This window comes from Dendrobates tinctorius, unplaced genomic scaffold (assembly GCF_039654945.1).
Source record: "Dendrobates tinctorius isolate UK_male_01 unplaced genomic scaffold, ASM3965494v1 ptg000060l, whole genome shotgun sequence".
NCBI lineage: Eukaryota > Metazoa > Chordata > Amphibia > Anura > Dendrobatidae > Dendrobates > Dendrobates tinctorius.
The window spans coordinates 90,490,286-90,513,697 of record NW_027361728.1 but is presented as its reverse complement, the minus strand read 5'-3'; the positions used below and the strand labels follow the sequence as shown (position 1 = coordinate 90,513,697).

The 23,412-nt window shown below is 41.0% G+C and overlaps 1 protein-coding gene across 1 annotated transcript in view; it reads left to right on the top strand.

Annotated features, from left to right (window-relative positions):
- The window catches only part of LOC141092810 (phospholipid scramblase 2-like), a 100,022-nt gene that overhangs the window by 6,082 nt on the left and 70,528 nt on the right, over positions 1 to 23,412 (top strand). The window contains exon 4 of the mRNA XM_073579141.1: positions 23,248 to 23,290. Coding sequence (XP_073435242.1) covers positions 23,248 to 23,290 — 43 coding nt within the window. The remainder of the gene's footprint in view (positions 1 to 23,247; positions 23,291 to 23,412) is intronic.

Sequence of the window (23,412 nt, the reverse complement as noted above, 5' to 3'; positions counted from 1 at the left end):
TACAGAATGGGAGGAATAGGGCTAAGTGACAGCACATGTGAAAAAGACTTGGGTATACTAATAGATCACAGACTGAATATGAGTCAACAGTGTGATGCAGCAGCAAAAAAGGCAAATGCAATTCTAGGATGCATTAACAGAAGCATACAGTCTAGATCACGTGAAGTCATTATTTCCCTCTACTCCTCTTTGGTCAGACCTCATCTGGAATATTGTGTCCAGTTTTGGGCACCACATTTTAAAAAAGACATCAACAAACTAGAGCAAGTTCAGAAAAGAGCGACCAGAATGGTGACTGGTCTGCAAACCCTGTCTTATGAGGAAAGGTTGCAGGATTTGGGAATGTTTAGTTTGCAAAAGAGAAGACTGAGAGGAGACTTAATAGCTGTCTACAAATATCTAAAGGGCTGTCACATTGTAGAAGGATCAACTTTATTCTCATTTGCACAAGGAAAGACTAGAAGCAATGGGATGAAACTGAAGGGGAGGAGACACAGATTAGATATTAGAAAAAACTTTTTGACAGTTAGAGTGATCAATGAGTGGAACAGGCTGCCACGAGAAGTGGTGAGTTCTCCTTCAATGGAAGTCTTCAAACAGAGGCTGGACAGATATCTGACTGGGATGATTTAGCGAATCCTGCTTTGAGCAGGGGGTTGGACCAGATGGCCCAGGAGGTCCCTTCCAACTCTACGATTCTATGATTCTATGATATATTGTATGTAATACAAGCTTACCACACGGGTCCCGGTCTTCACACTCATTCGGTACCCAATGGTGTTGACTTCCTGAATGCATTCTCAACACAACAAAAATGCCCACTCAGTTAACAATGAAAAATTAAGATTTTTGTAAATCAGTAAATGCAATTCTTACAAATTCTTCCATTTAGAACCTAACAATAAAGAGGTCACATTGAGAAATGTAATATACATTAACCTGTACAGTCGTGACTTCTTTTCTTTTTGTTCCTAGTCAACTTTGGCTGAATTAATCAACATTGCAATATTCTGCCTATTTTTCTTTTTAAAGCCACTCAACTGTTTCATAAATATATGTTCAAACCCATTACACTATTTAGATATAGGCCCCGATTCATCACTGCCTTTGCGCCTGTTTTTTGTCTACTTTTTTGTGTTCTGAGTTTTTTTATTTGCAAAAAATTAATTTATTTGCACCTTTTTGAAGTCTATTTTACAGGTGCTCGCCTATTTTTTTTTTCTTTTCTGCTTTGTGGGCAGAGTCTATAATTCCATATAATATATTTTTGCTTGATTTATCAATTGCAACTTTTTAAAAAGTTGCCAAATTTGGTGCAACTTCACCCCAGTCTCTCCATAGGGTATTTTCAAGTACACTAGCATTTTTCTGCTAATTTTTTTGACTTTTGGTACCAGTGTGTGACTTTTGGAGTCAAAAGTCTCACATTTTGCAAAAAGAACCAAAATTACACACGGCGAGACTGGAGTACTGAAGTGAACTTGTGCAAAATGTTGCAACTTTTTAAAAGCTTGCAGTTCATGAATCCAAGACATCTGGATTTCTTAACTCAGCCCACAAAGCGGAAAACAAAAAAATAAACAAGCGAGCACATATACCGGTAAAATAGGCTTCAGAAAAGATGCAAATAGAATAATGAATTGGGTACATGCAAAAAAGGCACAAAGCACTTAAAATTAGGCAAAAAACATTTACAAAAGCGATGATAAATTGGGCCTACATCTGTCAAAAGGTGAAGGAAATCTAGCTAATATGATGATTGCCAAGAGGTAAAGTTTGAAACACTGCTACCAGACATCTTTGACACTGCTTATATCATAAGAAAGAACAAAGAATCTATTGAAAGCCAACAATTCCAATCATTGTTTCCAGAAGTTGAGAGACTCCCAGATTGCACCCCAACAGGTTCACTTTTTGTGTTTGGAAACATCGTTCATTTTAAAACCACCCCCTTCATTTGGATGCCAAAAACAATTTGTTAGCCACTCCCTTTTTCACATACACTTTTATCAAGCACAAAATACATGTAATGGTAACTAAAAGTTAAGGCACTTTACTCTTCTTACCCTACCTATACCTTCATTGATAGTTTTGTTGCCTTCGGTCAAGTACACATTATTTATTGCAGTCAAACTGAGTCACTTCTTAGCTTGATGCACAGCAATAAAGGGTTTTTCTACAATTTTTCAAATTTTGCATCATATGTCATGTCCCTGCCTTTGATGCGGGCTTTCACGCTGAGCAAACATCTTTCCTGGCAGATGATGGGTGACTTAATCAGCCATCATGTGCTTTTAACTGTCGTGGGTAGAATGGAGCTCAGCCCTTTGCTGTTAACCGGTAAAATGACACTGTCAAACTCTCACAGTGACATCTAACACGTGTCGGCAGGGGTCATTCAATTCTACATGTCCACTGGCGTGCTCATGACATGATCATGGGGATTCGATGGATAGAAGTGATAGCCTGGGGTCTGCTGATGACCCTCGCACTTGCCATTATGATACTCCTGTGAAAGACAGCCTGTGGCTAGCATTTATAAGAGATCATAATTTTTGCTATTCAAAGCAGTGCTCATGCACTGCTATTTATAGCACGAGCGATCGGATAATCACAGCTTAAAGTCCCCTAAAGGCACTATTAACTGCTTCTTGTGGTAATAACTTTGGTATGCTTCAAAAAATCCCAGTGATTCTGAGAATGTTTTCTGTTACACATTGTACTTTATGCGTTTATTTGCAAAAATATCGTAAATTTAGCGAAAAATTTGAAAATGTTGCAATTTTCAACCTTTAAATGTTTATATCCTTAAACCAGTTAGTCATGCTGAACAAGATCAATTATAAATAATATTTCCTATATACCTACTTTACATCTGCATAATTTTTTAAACTTTTTTGTAGCTAGTTAGAAGGGTTAAAAGTTTATCAGCAATTTCTCATTTCTCCTTTAAAATTTACACAACTGTTCTTTATTGACCACATCACGTTTGAAGTGACTTTCAGGGGCATAAATAAAAGAAAATACTCAAACGTGACACCATTCTAAAAACTGCACCCCTCAAAATGTTCAAAACCGCATTCTAAAAAGTTTATTAACCCTCTACATGCTTCACAGGAACTAAACTGAAGTAAAAAATGAACATTTTAATTTTTCCTACAAAAATGTTAATTTTGCCTCAAATTTTACATTTTTACAGGGGTAACAGGAGAAAAGGAACCATACAGTTTGTTCTGAAATTTATCATGAGTATGCCAATATTTCTTTTGTAGCACAAAATTATCTGGTATAGATAGCGAACACCATGGTGTGTTTGCATCACTCCAGATGTGCCTAAACAATGGAATCCCCCCACAAGTGACCACATTTTTGAAACCATACCCCTCAAGGAACTTATTAAGAGGTTTGGTTAACAGCTTAAACACAAAGGGCGATTCACAGAATTTTATAATGTTGAGGTGTGAAAATGAAAAATATTTTGCCCTTGAGGAGTACACTAAACCACTCCTCACAGAAACAAGCTCTCAACTGAAGCTGATGGGGCAGCTAGCTGTTATTTTTTGACTAAAACCAGTCAAACCACATTTTGTTACTCAACGTTCTACACTCACACCTGTTCAAAGCAGTTAAAACTGGTTTGAATCACTGACTAGTAACCAACTTACGATTTTACTTAAAAAAAATGCTTTATCCCAATTAATTTGCACAGCACTGTTTTTAACTACAGGGCAGATATTTTCCACCAGGATTTTTCTGCCACACAGATCGCATATCATTTTGGTTAAAATTGTGCCATTTTTGTTGTGTCTTAGCCTACTTATTGACACAATTTTACTGGCCAAAAAAATGCAGGCCAGATATTTGAAAGTGTGGTATCTCCGTCACACGTCTCATCTATCTGTGGGCTGCAAATTGTGGCATTTCAGGCCTACATTGAACTGTTTTTGCTGTGTGCTACCCTAGTTAGTGACACTAGACACTATTTTCCTGTAAAAAAATAAAAATACAGGCCACATATTTTACAGTGTGTTATCTCCGTCACACACCTCATCTATCTGTGGGCTACAAATTGTGGCATTTGAAGCCTCCATTCATCTGTTTTTGCTGTGTGTTACCCCTACTTCTCCATCACACACATCTATCTGTGGGCTACAAATTGGGGCATTTTTTGGGCTCAATTGAACTGCTGCTGCTATGTCTTAGCCTAGTTATTTACAAAATTTTGCTGTTAAAAAAAAAAAAAAAAATCCAGGCCAGATATTTGAAAGTGGGCTATCTCCATCAGATGCCTCATCTGTCTGTGGGCTACAAATTGTGGCATTTGATGCCTCCATTCAACTGTTTTTCCTGTGTCTTAGCCTAGTTGTTGACACCAGTTTGCTGAAATATTTTTTAACCTACAGGCCAAATATTTTAAACTGTGGTTTTCCCACACACGGATCAAATATAAGTTCGCTCCAAATTCAGCCATTTGTGGTGACATGGAAAATATTTAAATACAGACCAAGAAAGACAAAGTAATAATTGTGATGCCAAACCAACCAGCAGCCATAATAGGATAATGCAGGCACCCTATAGTCGCGTTTGATAAAGTGCAGAGAAACACGCGTTGTGGCGGCCGGTTCGGGTCCTGGTTGACACAACATGGGTAAGCACTATATTTAAATGAGCCATAGTATTCCAGCGTATCTACTTATGCACATGCAAATGGACATTGCTGGGTGAGTAGGATTTAAACATTTACCCTGCTTTTTGTGTCCATGATTCTTTGTAGCACTGTAGCGTTTTTGCACATTTCTTATGAAATGACCTTGGCTATCGCTACCTGATCCTTAAGTGTATATTTGTATGTTCTGCTATTTACATGATACATGCTTAATAAAATTTGCATATTTTTAGTATTAATATGGACTGTTTACTCCTATGTGGTCTTCTGGTTTTCATGAAAAATATTGTAGTCCATTTAAAATGGGCAAGGTGCGTGGCAAGGGATGGGGAAGTGGACATCATGGTGATGGTACATGCAGAGGCTGAGGCCGTGGGCAAGCTGAAATTGGGCCACAGCAAACACCCACATCTTCTCGCTTGACCTTCCTGTCCGAAATTACTAGGGGACCGCAGAACACCACGATTGAACCCAGAGCAGTGTCAAAAGGTTGTTGGTTGGATAGCGGATAATGCTTACAGTCACTTTGCCACCACCACCACCCTATCTTCTACACGGTCAAGTCTGAGTAGCCGTGATTCTGGACCGCATATTCCTCACACTGATCCTCCTTCCTCCCACCATGCCATGTGTCTGGAGACAACTGATCCTACGCTTGGACACTCCGAAGAGCTGTTCACTTTTCCATTTATAGATTCTGGCCTCTCGCCCGGTCCATTTGAAGTGGGGCAAGATGAGATCGCATGTAGCGATGCCCAAATATTTGAGCAGCCACAGTCACACGAAGGCAACGGTGGGAATGTGTCACAAAAGGTGGACAATGATGAGACACAATTGCCAAAAAGTCAGGAGGAGGACCAAGGTGCGGAAGTGGAAGACGAGGTGGTGGATGATATAGTAACTGACCCAACCTGGCAGGAGGACATGCAAAGCGAGGACAGGAGCACACAGAGGGAGGGAGGTGTAGCACCCCAACAGGCAGGAAGTAGCAGTGTGGTGGCCGCTGACAGAAGGCGGGCAACCGTTCCTCATAACACCAACACGACGGAAGTTGGCAGCACAACTGTTAGGTCTTCCCGAGTCTGGTTGTTTTTTAAAGACTCTGCTGATAACCCCAAACAGGTCATTTGCACCACCTGCCATGCCCGCATCAGCAGGGGTAGCAAAACTACCAGCCTAACCACCAACAGCATGATCAGGCACATGGTAGGAAAGCACTCATCTCTGTGGGCTGAACCCCAGGCTCCAGGAAAAGTGTCTGCGGGTGACACCAATGCTTCTTCCACCGTTGTGCATGCAAGCCAATCCCCTGTCCACAGTGCATGCAAAGATGCCTCCTGCCCTGCACCTGTCATTGCCCACACTCAACTAGCACCATCATCAAGCACATCCACGTCCTTGTCCAACCGCATCCTTCAATTGTCCATACCCCAGTCATTGGAATGCAAGTGGAAATACGCAGCCAACAGCCCACAGGCCACTGTACTAAATTCATACATTTCTTGTCTGCTTGCACTCGAAATGTTGCCTTTTAGACTCGTGAAGACGGAAGCTTTCTGCAACCTGATGGCGGCAGCCGTCCCAAGGTACTCAGTCCCCTGCCACCACTATTTCTCCTGGTGTGCCATCCTGGCACTACACAAGCATGTGTCCCGCAACATTACCCATGCCCTCAACAATGCTGTTACTGGAAAAGTCCACCTAACCAGGGGAAGAGTCTTGAGGAGATAATTTGCATATTCCCAGTGCCTTCTGGGATAAGTGAAGAGTCTCCGTGAGCTCAACGATCACTGGGTTTTGGCTGTTGCAGCTGAAAAGAGGAAATCGGAAAACCAGGGGAAGAGTCTTGAGGAGATCATTTGCATATTCCCAGTGCCTTCTGGGATAAGTGAAGAGTCTCCACGAGCTCAACGATCACTGGGTTTTGGCTGTTGCAGCTGAAAAGAGGAAATCGGAAAACCGCGCGCCTATCTTTCATCGTTTTTAAGAAATCTCAATATGGAAGAGGCCAGGAGCCATTTGGTGAGCTGCATTTCTTGCTACATGTTCACAGACTTACCAGTGGAAAAGCCAAACTTCACATGCCACAAATGCAAGCTTGTGTCCCTGTTGGAGGAAAAATTGCAACATCTCGAAGAGAGGTTAGCTACATTGAAGATCATTAAGGAAGGTGAAGAGTTCTTGGACAGAGCAGAATTATCTCTTCATGTTACAGAAAGAGAAGAAATTCGAAGTGCACCTGAAGAAACAGAGGAATGGAGACATGTGACCCAGAGAAGCAGGAGGATCAGGAGGCAGTCAGCACCCATACTTCTCAGGAACCAGTACCAGGCTCTCACGCACGAAAACGATGAAGAAATACATCAGGATAAGACTTTGCCAACAAACAGCAACCTTGTATGCCTTCAGAGTCCTCCTGGATGGAGAAAGAAAAATGTTGTGAAGAAACGGAGAGTGGTGGTCATGGGGGATTCCCTGTTGAGAGGAACAGAGGCCGCTATCTGCAGACCGGATATAACTTCAAGAGAAATGTGCTGTCTTCCAGATGCAAAAATTAAAGATGTGTCTGACAGGATATCAGGACTCTTCAGACCTACAGATGATCACCCATTCCTGCTACTACATGTGGGGACAAATGACACTGCAAGAAATGACCTGGAAACCATCTGCAGAGACTTTGAAGATTTAGGCAAGAAAGTGAAAGAACTGGGAGCGCAGGTGGTCTTCTCTTCCATCCTCCCAGTGGATGGCCATGGAACAAGGAGGTGGAATAAGATTCTGCAGGTGAACAACTGGCTACGTCGATGGTGCCGTCAGCAACGATTTGAATTTATGGATCACGGAGTGAATTACTTTTACGATGGACTACTTGCTAGAGATGGGGTGCACCTTACGAAGACTGGAAAACATGTATTTGGAAGTCGCCTTGCTACACTTGTAAGGAGAGCTTTAAACTAGAACAACATGGGAAGGGAAGCCAAAGACCAGAAAAAGCCATACACCTGACAAATGCTATTGAGAAGTCTGCTATTAGAAGTGGAAAGGAAGAACAAAGACAAAAGAATCTAATTAATAAAAAAAAATTGGAGAAAGAGAAATCAATCACAAACTAAAATGTTTCTATACTAATGCACAAAGCATGGGCAACAAACAAGGAGAATCGGAACTACTAACACAGGAAAAGAAATATGATGTCATTGGAATCACTGAAACTTGGTGGGACGATACACATGATTGGAATACAAGACTAGAAGGATACAATTTATTTGCAAGAAACAGACTTGATAAACGAGGAGGAGGTGTCACATTGTATGTTAGAAACGCGTATATCTGCACAGAGATTGAAGCTTCAGAGACTGGGAGTTCTGTGGAAACTGTTTGGGTAAGAATACAAGGACAGAACAATGGAAAGGACACCATTGTAGGCATTTACTACAGGCCGCCTGTGCAAGCTGAAGATATGGATGAACTCTTTATGCATCAAATGGCCAAGTTCTCCAAAAAATGACATAGTTGTCATGGGAGATTTCAACTATCCAGACATTTGTTGGGAATTTCTCTCAGGCAAAACTAACAGGTCAAGGAAATTCTTATCCTCTCTTGCTGACAACTTTATCTTCCAAAAGGTAGGGGAGAAAACAAGGGGAACTGCTACCTTGGATCTAATCCTTATAAACAGGGAGGAAATGGTTGAGGAGGTAAAAGTGGCTGGGACCCTAGGAGGTAGCGACCATGCTATTTTAGAATTTTGGATAACTAGAGGAGGAAGACCTGTGAAGACTCAGACGTCAAGGTTAGATTTCAGAAAGGCAGATTTTAAGGGATTCAGAAAGAGAATTGGAGGGATCCAATGGCTGGATATCCTTAAGGACAAAAATGTCCAGGAAGGATGGGAAATCTTGAAAAATGAAATTCTCACAGCACAATTGTTAACAATTTCGAAAAGAGGGAAGAATAGGAAGCATTTAAGGAAACCAGGATGGATGAACACAGAACTTAAGCACATGCTAAAAAGGAAGAAAAAAATGTTTATAAAATGGAAAGAGGGAGGCATATCTAAAGAAGAATATAATGCTGTCTGCAGAACCTGCAGGGCACAAATCAGATTACTAAAGCTGAAAATGAATTGAGGCTTGCAAGAGATGTCAAAAGCAATAATAAAGGATTTTGGGGATATGTCAAAAGTAAAAGAAAAGTCAAAGATGCTATAGGATTTTTACAGGATGAAAATGATGAAATGGTAAGACAGGATGTTGAGAAGGCCGAACTTTTAAATTCCTATTTTGCATCTGTTTTCTCTCAGAAAGGAAATGTAACATCAACTGTTCTTCACTGTCCTATTAAGGGAATAGAAGAATCCAGGATATCTATAAACAGAAAGATAGTGAGGAAACACTTAGCTAACCTAAATGAATTCAAGTCTCCAGGTCCAGATGAATTACACCCCAGAGTACTGAAGGAGATAGCAGAAGAAATTTTTGAACCCCTCTCCATAATCTTTGAAAATTCTTGGAGAACAGGAGAAGTCCCAGAAGACTGGAGAAGAGCAAATGTTGTTCCTATCTTCAAAAAGGGGAAGAAGGTGGACCCAGGCAACTATAGGCTGGTGAGTCTGACTTCTATACCAGGAATGATCTTTGAACAAATTATTAAACAACATGTATGTCAGTACCTGGATAAGAATGAAGTGATTAAACAGAGTCCGCATGGGTTTGTAACTAATAAGTCATGTCAGACTAACTTAATTTCCTTCTATGACGGAATCACTGATTGGGTGGATCAAGGAAATGCTGTAGATATAGTATATCTTGACTTCAGCAAAGCCTTTGACAAAGTATCTCATACAATCCTTATTGAAAAAATGACTAAGTATGGAATGGACAAGGCAACTGTTAGGTGGTTTCATAACTGGCTTAGTGATCGGACCCAAAGAGTGGTCGTAAATGGCTGCACATCCAGTTGGAAGAATGTCTCAAGTGGGGTACCACAGGGCTCTGTCCTGGGCCCTGTATTGTTCAACATCTTTATCAATGATTTAGATGAAGGAATTGAGGGTAAACTGATTAATTTTGCTGATGACACAAAGCTAGGAGGGATAGCTAATACTAGAGAAGAGAGAGAGGATTCAAAAAGATATAAATAAACAGGAGAAGTGGGCAGCAACTAAAAGAATGGTTTTTAACAGGGAAAAATGCAAAGTACTACATCTGGGCAATAAAAATGAAAAAAGCATATACAGAATGGGAGGAATAGGGCTAAGCAACAGCACATGTGAAAAAGACTTGGGTATACTAATAGATCACAGACTGAATATGAGTCAACAGTGTGATGCAGCAGCAAAAAAGGCAAATGCAATTCTAGGATGTATTAACAGAAGCATACAGTCTAGATCACGTGAAGTCATTATTTCCCTCTACTCCTCTTTGGTCAGACCTCATCTGGAATATTGTGTCCAGTTTTGGGCACCACATTTTAAAAAAGACATCAACAAACTGGAGCAAGTTCAGAAAAGAGCGACCAGAATGGCGACTGGTCTGCAAACCCTGTCTTATGAGGAAAGGTTGCAGGATATGGGAATGTTTAGTTTGCAAAAGAGAAGACTGAGAGGAGACTTAATAGCTGTCTACAAATATCTAAAGGGTTGTCACATTGTAGAAGGATCAACTTTATTCTCATTTGCACAAGGAAAGACTAGAAGCAATGGGATGAAACTGAATGGGAGGAGACACAGATTAGATATTAGAAAAAACTTTTTGACAGTTAGAGTGATCAATGAGTGGAACAAGCTGCCACGAGAAGTGGTGAGTTCTCCTTCAATGGAAGTCTTCAAACAGAGGCTGGACAGACATCTGACTGGGATGATTTAGCGAATCCTGCTTTGAGCAGGGGGTTGGACCAGATGGCCCAGGAGGTCCCTTCCAACTCTTCGATTCTATGATTCTAACCACGGACACGTGGACAAGTGCTCATGGGCAGAGATGGCACATCTCACTGACGGCACACTGGGTTAGCATAGTGGAAGCTGGGACTCAGTTGGACCTTGGGATGGAACACATCCTCCTGACGCTGAGGATTGCGGGCCCTACATCAATCAGGGTAGCCCCCGCAGTCTACAGCTCCTGCACCTCCTCCTACTCTTCAGACTTCATCTCTGAAATATCCATATCAGTCACAAGCTGGAAGCATTGCAGCAGTGCCTCAGCCAAGCAGCAACAGGTTGTGCTGAAGCTAATATGCTTAGGTGACAAACCGCACAATGCTAAAGAGTTGTGGACAGCTCTGAAAGAGCAGGCAGATCTGTGGCTGACACCGCTGAACCTACAGCCAGGCATGGTCATGTATGACAATGGCGGGAACCTGGTGGTGGCTCTGAGGCGAGCTCACACACATACCATGCCTGGCCCATGTGCTCAGCCTCGTTGTTCAACGGTTTCTCAAAAAGCTACCCGGAGCTGCCAGATCTGCTTGTGAAAGTACAACACCTGTGTGCCCATTTTAGAAAGTCAGCTACAGCTTCCACCACCCTAGCCATGCTTCAGCAGCGTTTGCAGCTTCCAGCTCATCAACTGGTGCGTGATGTCCCCATGCATTTGGAACCCTCGAGTGCATATGTTGGAAAGGTTTTCTGAGCATAAGAGGGCAATTGTTGACTACCGGCTTCAACAAGGCTGTCGGTATTCAGTTCAGACTCCATACATAAGACCTCAGGAGTGGAAATGGATGTCAGACATATGTACCATCCTGCAAAACAGTGATGACGCCATAATTAGCATCACCATCCTACTTCTCTGTGTTCTGAAAAGCTCTCTGCTTACAATGAAAGAGGATGCATTGCAGGCGGCGCATGATGAGATGGAGCAAGGAACCATACAGGGTTATTACACACAGCCTAAAGGGAATAATAACGTAACTTGGCACTCAACTGAATGATCCTTTACAAAAGAAGTTTTTATTTTATATGCAGTCCTAGAAGACGTTTCGGCCCACAATCGGCCTTCGTCAGTCTGCCGATTGCTAACACGGTATAATGACCAGATATAGAACCAAGAATCTATGTGGATTCCTGCTTTATGGTATAATGCAGATTTGTGTTGTACTACCAGCTGTCACTAAAGTGTTCTGTGTTGTGCTGGTAAATCAATATAGAATCGTGACAGAAGCACTGAATATAAGGTCATCTCCGTCAAGTACTGAGGTTGTTTGTCTGTTAGTGCTGTCTCTGTATAGCATACTAGAGAAAGGAGGCCATATGAGGCTTTTGGATGTGAGGTATCAATGTAGCAGGCTAGACGCAGTTTCCACCGCTCGTCTGGTAGTTTCTACTATGCTATACAGAGACAGCACTTACAGACAAACAACCTCAGTACTTGACGGAGATGACCTTATATTCAGTGCTTCTGTCACGATTCTATATTGATTTACCAGCACAACACAGCACACTCTAGTGACAGCTGGAAGTACAACACAAATCTGCATTATACCATAAAGCAGGAATCCACATAGATTCTTGGTTCTATATCTGGTCATTATACCTTGTTAGCAGTCGGCAGACTGACGAAGGCCGATTGTGGGCCGAAACGTCTTCTAGGACTGCATATAAAATAAAAACTTCTTTTGTAAAGGATCATTCAGTTGAGTGCCAAGTTACTTTATTATTCACTTTGGTCTGGGTAACCTACTAGAGCACCTTGCGGTAGTGCCATGCTATAATTGACACATTACACACAGCCTAGCCTCATGTTATTCCAACGTGGATTGGTTGACAATGAGGAAGAAGAGGAGGAGGCGGAAGAACGGGAGCTAGTTTCATGTGCTATAGATGGTGCTACAAGCACAACTGTCATACTGTCTGTTCAGTGTGGATGGCCTGAGGACATGGAGGAGGAGGACAGCATTGTCATTTGTCCTCTTGGTGAGAACACGGAAGTCTTGCCTGTTAGCCGTATGGCTCGCATGGCTGACTTTATGTTGCGCTGCCTTTCCCGTGAACCTTGGATTGTCAAAATTTTGAATGACACTCATTTCTGGTTGGTGAAACTTCTAGACCCACACTACAAGGAGAACTTTCAATCTCTTACTCCAGAGTCAGAGAGGCCTACTAAAAAAGAGCAGTACCAAAGGGCCCTTGTTGCGGAATTATTTAAAAAATTTCCATCTGAAAATGCTGGCGGCAGAGGTCACAGTTCGTTGGACAACAAGGAGTACAGGCGAGAGAGAGAGACACAACTCCAATCCAGCAGAGGCAGGGAAACACTGTCAAATTTCTGGGAGAGTTTTCTCAGACCCTCCCATCGCACTGGCCCTCAGGTGTGGGGTACTCTCACAAGGAGTGCAAAGTTTTGGAAGATGCTGAGGGAGTACCTTGCTGACCGTACCAACGTCCTCCATGATTCCTCTGTGCCTTTTAATTAATGGGTATCCAAGCTGGACATGTGGCATGAACTGCCTCTCTACGCCTTGGAGGTCCTGGCCTGCCTTGCCACTAGCATTTTGTCAGAGCGGGTTTTAGTGTCACTGGTGGAATTATAACTGATAAGCGCATCCGCCTGTCAACTGAAAATGCTGACAGGCTGACTCATAAAAATGAACAAGGGCTGGATAGGACCAGACTTCTGTACACCACTGCATGATAACAGTGAAACCTAACCTCAAATCCAGTGTCTTTTTTTGGGAGGCATATTCCCATGCACCTCTTCACACCCACACATGGGTATATGCTTCCAAATTTTGCCTATTTGTTGTTGTCTTCCTCCTTCTCCTCATCCTCATCAGCCACCACCACTAGATCATCATGGTGACCGTGATCCGTGCTGCAACAGCCACGTTATTGTTTTCAAAGGGGTGTTTTTAGTGTCAGCAGAGTTAATCTATCGCTTCTTGTGGCCCCCCCTCCTCCCAATGAGGAGTCCAAATAAATATCAAAGTAAAAGAATTATAGGATTGTACAGGAAGAGCAAATAGATAGTCATGGTATGGCACTGCTCCCTGCCTACACTCGAAATTTTTTTTTTTTATTACCAGCATTAAATACAAATTTGTAAATGCAGATGAAATTGATAGAAAACCACAATCTGTGTGCTCCCAGCATTCCTCTGTACTCAATATTTAGATCATTATTAGTGTGATCTATTTCCCTTCAGCATTTCTCTGGATTCCGGTCACAGGTTGCACAACAACATGCTTCAGCCGCAGGGAAATAAGAATTGCCTACGATTGTAGAGTTCTGGATGACATTTTCACAGTGTGAAATATTAATTAGGCATAAAAATTTTATTGGCCTAGAACACAGTCGGTGGACACTTAGCAATTCCAACCCACATTTCATGGAATATGCAGGTCTTCATATCCATTTCTAGGTATCCAGATATTAAAACTACACAACATCAAAGAATATCTTTTAAGTAGAAACCAATTATTGAAGAAATTTAAACAAGTTATTCAACATTTAATCTCCTTTGACATAACAGTCGAACAATAATCGTGCTGTATCAGAATACTAGAGTAAGGGAAAAACAGAAATTCTTGATGCAATAACGCAACTGCCCCACAACAAAAGTGAAATGTACTACAATGCTAGGAACAGGATTGATTGTCCAACGTTTGATGCCAGACCCCTTCAAACATAAACTACCTGGTGGCTATCAGAGGTAAACAAGACTCAAGAAACAAAATGAAGGATTTTTTAAAGGAGTCTCTGGGCCCATATGTTAATTGGGAATCTCTCTTATTACAGTCTCCAATTTGTGATCGTCTCATCAGAGCTCAATCTTAAATGCGATTGGTTGGATGACTGCTGATGACCCTGAGGATTTAAAGAGTGCTTTTACGATAGTATCATGAGCAACTTTAGCAGAAGGATTTGAAGCAACACTGGAGGAGGAGAAAGTTGTTTCTTGTAGATTCACCTTCCTTCTTTGATGGGGTGTCACTTAATCTTAGAAGGATGGGCTGGTCAAATGTTATCACACTACCATTCAAATGATGATTGCATTTCATTGGTTGTCCATCTAGGTATCTGTTATTGTATTTTTTGTAGGTACCAACTGCATCTTCCTTTCTTACAAACACAACCTCTGCAACTCAACAAGCATGCATGTTTCAAGGCACCACATACACAGAAAAGCTCCACGATATCTTCCTCTGTGACTCTTGGATGCAAATTATTAATGGTCATTTTTCTGCATTCTAAAGGGCTAAAGACAGACTCTTTTAGAGTCGGCCCTACTGAAGAGCTGTCCTCTTTTGTGACAAGTGTCCGTGACACATTGGTTAGAGCCTTTGTGTGCAATAAAGGTGGCGAAGTCTCGTGCTGAGTAGACATGGGAGCTGTGAATGCATCATTCTGTACCACTTTAGTAAGAGGTAAAGTTTCCCCAAGAGAAAATGAATTTTCAGACATTCCCGGCCTTTTTTGCACAGTGTGGGCAGCTGTGATCTTCATCTTCTTGTTGGGGATATTGGAAAGTTCCAAATCGTCATCAATACCATCATCGTCCATATCTTATAAAGAGAAAATCTGTGGTTTCCCAGGTTTGTGGTTAACTATTTTTATTCGCATTCCTTAGTGTTCATTACACTGGAAGAAATAGTTTTCGGCTGTGAAATTTTGATGGTCTTTGTGATATTTATGGGTGAAGATGAACATCCTTGGACCTCGGGTGAGTTATTAGTTACGGCAGGTGCACTCCTCATTAAACTTTGTTTCTCATAAGCATCCATCAGTTTGGTTAGTTTTCCTCCAACACAGATCTGCTGCTTTCTAGAATTCAGCACCTCATGAGCATCTTGAACTTTACCCTTTATACAGAAATGTGTGTCTTTGTCAAAAAATTTCTGATGGCCATCTTTTATGCCTAGCTTTAGATGCGCATCTGTTACACCTACTGTATCTGACAGGCATCAAACACATTCTGGTAATTTGTGGTGGGTAAACGACTATTCATTGTATGCTGGATCCTGGATCTCATACCTCCCATAGCCCTCCCTGTTATTAATCCTGTATGTTCCCATTCCCACCGTCACCATGCCCCTTTTCCTGATCACTTCATCCAACAACACGTCCGCCATATTTCTGCTACAAAACTGCACCTTCCCAGCAGCAACTGTGTAGGAAACCACATTATAGTTTTCAAGGGTGTTTATTATGCCCGCAAAAAAATGATTACATAGTATGTTGATGTGTACCTCCCCGGGGGAAATGTTTGTCATCCAATACACTTACTGCAAGAGCATTACGAGTATAGGAGAGCCGCTCCTTTAAATTGGGAAAAAAATTTTAAGAGACCCTCCTCCATGTCTCTTCCAAGGGGTATTGAGGTGCATCCAAATTTGGAGCAGGCCTTGCATTCAATGCATAGGCTAACAGTATGGCAGTTCCAAATAAATTAGAATGGGAGCTTTGTTTTCATGCAGCCATCCAGTAAGTTGGTTCAATGGGTTATTGGGGGTGTCCAAATTTGGGGCAGGCCTTGCATGCAATGCATAGGCAATAACAGTATAGGAGACCCACTGTTTAATAACGGGAACAACAAAGCATAGTCGGCTGATGGCTCTCTAAGAATAATGAGGAACAACTGTTGTCCCTTTAAGAACATTAAAGTCCACCTGATGACCCACCTGCATTAACAGACTCTCCTTCATAAACGAAACATGATGTTTCTGATGATGTGTCACACACCACATGACCAGCTAAGGTTGTAAAATGTTAAAATGACATTTCCCAGTGAATGCATGTGTTTTGGTTGAAAGCAATGCTAAACTTGAAAAACGCATCAAAAACGCTACATGTGAACATAACCCAAGTGGTGGAGGAACATTTTTGCTTTGGGTTATTTATTTTGCCTTACATACAAATCATTACCCTGGAAGGGATGTTCCTTAACATATTTTCCAGGAAAATCAATTTTGGTTTAGGTTTTGCATGTTTTATTGTGCGTCCGGAAAAATGGTGTAAGACTGACAACATTGTTCACAGCAGTGACCTGGGAGTCAGAAATGCTTCCAGGGGTCTTCCCCATGATGTTCCCATGTCATTTCAGCAGAGTTTCCATCGATTTTGGACGTTTTTAGACCCTAAAAAGACCCCTGGGGGGGGTCGTGGCAAAAATGTTCGGGTTTCCCATAGACTTACAATGGGCTCGTTGCTCGGGTTGAGCACCCAAGCATTTCAATTTGCTCAACCCGAGCAATGAGCACCCAAGCATTTTAGTGCTCGCCCATCACTAGCGGGCTGTCATCACTACAGAAATGCCAATCATGTGGATGCTATATGTGACTTAGGCATACTGCGGAGCTCAGAAGACAGGGGGTATTTGGATATGCAGAATTCATTGGATTTCTTTTGGTGGTTGACGAGCCATTTTGCTTTTCCATAGCCTTTGTACTACCAGTAACGTGGAATCCCCTATATTTCCATTGACATATGACGGACCTGTGTGGGGACTTGCTTTTTTTGTGGATTGAGTTGAATCTTTTATTGGGACCTTTTTACATAACATTTTGGATCACATTATCCTGTTCTCTATGCTGAGCAGTTATATTGGGGTTTCCACCAAAATCTCTGAATGACATGATTCCGAAGAAACCCCCAAAGAATCCATTCACTATAATGAGGCAGCAGAGTCATTCTGTATTCCGTCTGGCTTCTGTTCAGAGGTGTCGTTTTTTTTTTTTTTTTAGAGGTACACAAAGCTGTTTTTCCACATCTAAAAAGATGAACACCGCCGGATCATAGGCCAGACGGCATCACAATGCCTCAATATACCTCATTATAAGGAATGTTCAGCAGGGGGTTCTGTCTGATTCATGTATTTCAGAGATTTATGCAGAAAAGCCGAGCCTTACTGCAATCTTTGAGATGCATAATGTACAAATCAACAGCATGTGAAAAATTGGTCCTAATTATTTTTTATGTCTTTCCTTGTGTGGTATTATTCATTAGATGACTTTATTCTTTGGGTTGGTGCGATTACAGCGATACCAGATTTAGATCAGGTTTTTATGTTTGGCCGCTGTCACACACTAAAAAACGCTTCTTTTGCAAAACTAGTTTTCTTATCACCATATTTTGATAGCTCTAATGTTTCCATATTTCTGCTTACTGTGTCATATTACAGTATGTTTTTTGCCGGATGAATTAATGTTTTTATAGGTACCATTTTCAGGCATGTGACATTTTTTGAAAGCTTGCTATTTCCATTTTTGGGCTGCACAATTAGCAAAAATCAGCGACTCAGGAATTGTTTTTATTGGGCGGAGGTTTTGATGCCGTTCCACGGGTGGTAAAAAGAAGCTTTATTCTTCAGGTCAGTACTATTACAGCGATATCACATTTATTTTTTTATGGTATGGCGTTTTTACACAAAAACTATTTTACAATCAATGATTTTTCCACTGTGAGTAGTATGTTGGCTTGTTTCTTGTAGGACAAGATGTCATTTTCAATGATACCATTTCCATTTTCATTCATCTTTTTGATCGCGTTTTATTCCACTTTGTGTTGGCAGTATGATGAAAAAGCATTGTTTTTTTGCCCCATTTTTAATTTTATTTTTTTACGGAGTTCACTTAAGGGGTTAACTAATGTTACTTTTTTATAGGATGGGTCATTCTGGATGCAGCGATACCAAACATGTACTTTTTTTATATATACAAAAAAATAAACAATATATTTTAAGTTTTCTGATTTCTTTTTAAAAATTTCACAATTATTTTTCACTTTTTTAAAACTTTTGTACTTAGTACCTCTATGGGACTGTGACTTTTAGCAGTCTGGTCACAATTATAAAGCATAGCAATGCAAAGGCATTGCTATGCTTTGTACCTGTCAGTTCTTCATTGACACAAGTTAGACCGAGTTAACATAACCGTAGAATACGGATGAGTGCTTTACGAGAAAACATTGCATAGCACTCGGACCAGTGTTAATCTATGTGGCAGCTCACATCACCGTATTTTTTCGCCTGCTGCAATTTTACACGTATATATTAGCTGAGTCTCACCAATGCAAGCCTATGGGTGCGAGAAAACATCGGACACCACACGGACCATGCGAGTACTGTCCGATGTTTGTACACGGGTGTCCTTTGAAAAGCCAGCAATTTATGTGAGGTGTACAGTACAATCACACTGACAGGTTAGAATAGAATAGATGGAATAAATATATACATATAGGATACCTGGTTATATAGATTTTAGTGACACATACATACAGTATATACAGTATATATATGTATTTATATTGCATAGAGTGAGAATTTTTCACGGTGATCTGCTGTGAAAACACTGAGCTTGAACTGCCGTGACTTCATCATTGGCATTTTCCCACGGTCCAGAGGTCATCGCAGTTCAGCCCGGCTGCGCTCACAGCATCTCATTCACCAGTAGTTATCAGCCTAGATGGACACATCTTGGCACCATCCAGGTTGAAAAGTAATACTCCCCCAGACATGGATTATGGCATGGGACAGAACAACCGACAGGTATGGTATATTGTTGTTTTTTTATTTTACTTTTATTACAGGAGATCGAGGGCTTCAGTGGAATTAGGTGAGGTCGTAAGTATGGTTCATTTGAGATTATTAAAGGAGTCTGTGGCTTTCAATTAAATGTTTTTTCTGGGTGTCTGTGTTTTCTTACAATGTGACTATGGGGTTAGTAATGGGGCGTCTTATTGATACCTCTCCATTGCTAACCTTGGGGCTTAATGTCACCAGACAATATAAAGGTGACATCAACTCCCCCCAACTATTACACCACTTGCCACCTCTACAGGGCAAGTGGGAAGAGCGAGGCAAAGTGCCAGAATTGGCACATCTTAGAAATGTACCTTTTCTGAGATGGCTGAGAGCTGATGCTTTTAGCCAGGGTCGGGGGCCAACCCGCAGCTGTCTGCATAGCCTTTGCTGGTTATTAATTATGGGGGGACCCCACATTTTTTTGGGGTCCCCTACTTTAATAGCAAGTAAAGGCTAAACCTACAACCTACAGTTGTGAGCTGATATTAATAGCCTGGGAAGCTCCATGGGTATTACCTCCTTCCCAAGCTGTAAACATCTGCCCCCAGTCGTGTGCTTTCCCTCTGCTGGTTACGAAAATTGTGCGGGAGACCATGTCATTTTTTTCTGAAAAATAATCTTTTATTAATTAAATACATGTACAGTAATTTGCACACACTGTACTAATTGTATTTGTCACTGACATCTATATATCTACCTATTCTATTTGTTTATACTGTATGTAATCCATCTTTTCTAACCTGTCGGTTCCTGCAGTGATTTTACAGAACCAGGCAGATGAATTACCTGCTTTTCTTCTAACTCTCTATTTAATATATATATACATCAACTCCCATCTGTGGACGTCGGGCATTCAGACCATCCTCATGGAGTCGGTTTCTAACCATTTGTGCAGACGCATGCACATTTGTGGACTGCTGGAGGTAATTTTGCAGGGCTCTGGCAGTGCTCCTCCTGTTCCTCCTTGCACAAAGGCTGAGGTAGTGGTCCTGCTGCTGGGTTGTTGCCCTCCTATGGCTCCCTCCACGTCTGCTGGTGTACTGGCCTGTCTCCTGGTAGCGCCTCCAGCCTCTGGATACTACGCTGACATACACAGCAAACCTTCTTGCCACAGCTCACATTGATGTGCAATCCTGGATGAGCTGCATTACCTGAGCCATTTGTGTGGGTTGTAGAGTCCGTCTCATGCTACCATGATTGTGAAAGCACAACCAGCATTCAAAAGTGACCAAAACATCAGCCAGAAAGCATTGGTACTGAGATGTGGTCTGTGGTCCCCACCTGCAGAACCACTCCTTTATTGATGGTGTCATGATAATTGCCAATAATTTCCACCTGTTGACCATTCCATTATCACAACAGCATGTGAAATTATTTGTCAATCAGTGTTGCTTTCTAAGTGGACAATTTGATTTCACAGAAGTTTGATTTACTTGGAGCTATATTCTGTTGTTTAAAAGTTCTCTTTACTTTTTTTGAGCAGTGTAATATATATATATATATATATATATATATTTTTATACAGCTCTGGCAAAAATTAAGTGACCACTTTCAAATGATGTTCAGTTTGTCTGATTTTTCTCTCTATAGGTATATTTTTGAGTAAAATGTAAATAGTTTTTTTAGTCAACTAACTTATGACAATATGTCTCCGAATTTAGCAATAAATAATTTAGTTTGTTTCTTCTGAAAAGGAGAAATTGTCAAAATTGAAAAAAAACAGTGCTTTCAGACCTCAAATAATGCAAAGAAAACAAGTTCATAATCATTTAAAAACAACAGCACTAATGTTTTAACTCAGGAAATCAATATTTCGTGGAATAACCATGATATTTAATAACAGCTTTCATGCGTCTTGGCATGCTTGCCACCAGGATTTCACACTGCTTCTGGCACAAAAATTTAAGCAGTTCTTCTTTGATGGCTTGTGACTATCCATCATTCTCTTGATTACATTCCAGAGGTTTGCAATGCGATTTAAGTCTGGAGAATGGGCTGCCCATGACAGGGTTTTGATGTGGTAGTCTCAGATCCCTTTAAATTTTTCACTCTTTGTTTCATTGCAGCATTTGGTAAATTCAAAAAAGTTCATTTTTTTCTCATTAATGTACTCTGCACCCCATCTTGACTGAAAAAAAACAAATGTAGAAATGTTTGCAAATTTATTAAAAAAAGAAAAAGCATGCACAGCTGCTGTGTGCTCAAAATCGCCTGGACGTACTCAGCACATCCAAGGTCGGGAAGCATTTCCCAACCATGAAGTACTGAGTGCGTCTAAGTTTGGGTAGGGGGTAAAGGTGGAAAAAATTCTGAATTTCTTTTTCTTTTTATGATTTTTGTTTTACATAAAAGAACCTGGCATTGTAACAGGGGTGAGGAGACTTTTTATAACTACTGCATGTACACACATTGCAAGGACATTGCAGCAACAGACAACATGATGGTTACCTGTTTTTGGAATTTCATTTATATTTTTTGTAGGTTTTCTTTGTTTAAATTATTCCTCCTTGACAAAAAATGCAACTTAACTGCAGAGAGATATTTTGCTCTGTAGATGCACCTAAGTGCACGCAAGTAGAGGAACATGAGCTAAAAGGATGGAGTATGGTCATAGGTGCACAGTTGGTAAGTTGGTCTATTAAAAACAGGCAAAAAAAAAAAAAAAAAAAAAGGAGGAAAAAAGAAAGAGGAGCCAGCGCCGCTTAAGGATAGAACACATAGCATAGAGTGCATATGCACATAATATCTGACTGTATTCAAAATGAGATATTTGGCAAAAAAATTGATCAATTCAATTGAGCCACCCCGCCGCGCCAAGGCAATCTCATGTGGGGGGTCCTACTCTACGTTTTTAATAAACACTGTGCCATACGGCCTCCTAAATACATTAAAAGCAAGACCACATTAAGTGCAATCCGTACCTGAGCATATCTAGATCGCTCCCATGAAGCCAGATAAGGCAAGTGCAGATGAAGGCCAACCAGGTCTGAATGTAGACATGTCAGGTTTCGCCTCCACACATTGCCCAACCAGGAAACATAGATGAAGGGCGATGCAGGTTCAAACACAGGTGCACAATTAAATAAAGCTTGGGGCAGGGTGGGGCTGCTGTGTATGTGCACAGCAGCCTAGATCCATCACAGTGAACACAGAAAAAATGGCGAACATAACCCAGCGCGCATGGCAAAAGTGGTGGTCAGTTACAGTTAGATATTATGTGCATATGCACTCTATGCTATGCGTTCTATCCTTAAGCGGCGCTGGCTCCTCTCTTTTTTTTTGTATGTTGGTATGTGGCTGACCACCACTTTTGCCGTGCGCGCTGGGTTATGTTCGCCATTTTTTCTATGTTTACTGTGATGGATCTAGGCTGCTGTGCACACACACAGCAGCCCCACGCTTTACTTAATTGTGCACCTGTGTTTGAACCTGCATCGCCCTTCATCTATGTTTCCTGGTTGGACAGAGTGTGGAGGCTAAACCTGACATGTCTACATTCAGACCTGGTTGGCCTTCATCTGCACTTGCTTTATCTGGCTTCATGGGAGCGATTAAGATATGCTCAGGTACGGATTGCACTTAATGTGGTCTTGCTTTTAATGTATTTAGGAGGCCGTATGGCACAGTGTTTATTAAAAACAGAGTAGGACCCTCCACATGATTGCCTTGAATAATTTTTTTGCCAAATATCTCATTTTGAATACAGTTAGATATTATGTGCATATGCACTCTATGCTATGCGTTCTATCCTTAAGCGGCGCTGGCTCCTCTCTCTTTTTTTATTAAAAACAGGCATTCAAAATTAAAATGTGTCCATTGTTAAAAGATTAAATACTGTAAATAACGCCACCCAGGGGCTTTACCAAAAAGGATGCAATAATAATAACTAGGCTATTTGGCTAATCTAATCTTCAGCAATAAGGTGACTGACTTTTTTTTTTTTCAAATTCACCAAGACCAAATTGTTTTAGGAGGTTTGTCTCAAAGTCAATTCACAGTGAATTCTTATATGCATTTAAATATAAATTGTAAAATCTTTTATTTTCCTATCAACCTTGCTTGCAGGTATCCCAAATGCAGATCCAAATAAGATCTCCATTCTTATTATGTGAGTATCTTTTGTTCTGAACTTTATAAATTTATGTTATAATGATCGTTGCAACTGTTACTCTTTTCTGTATGTTCTCCATTCTTACAGCCAACAAACAAAAGTTGGGTAGATTGATGCTG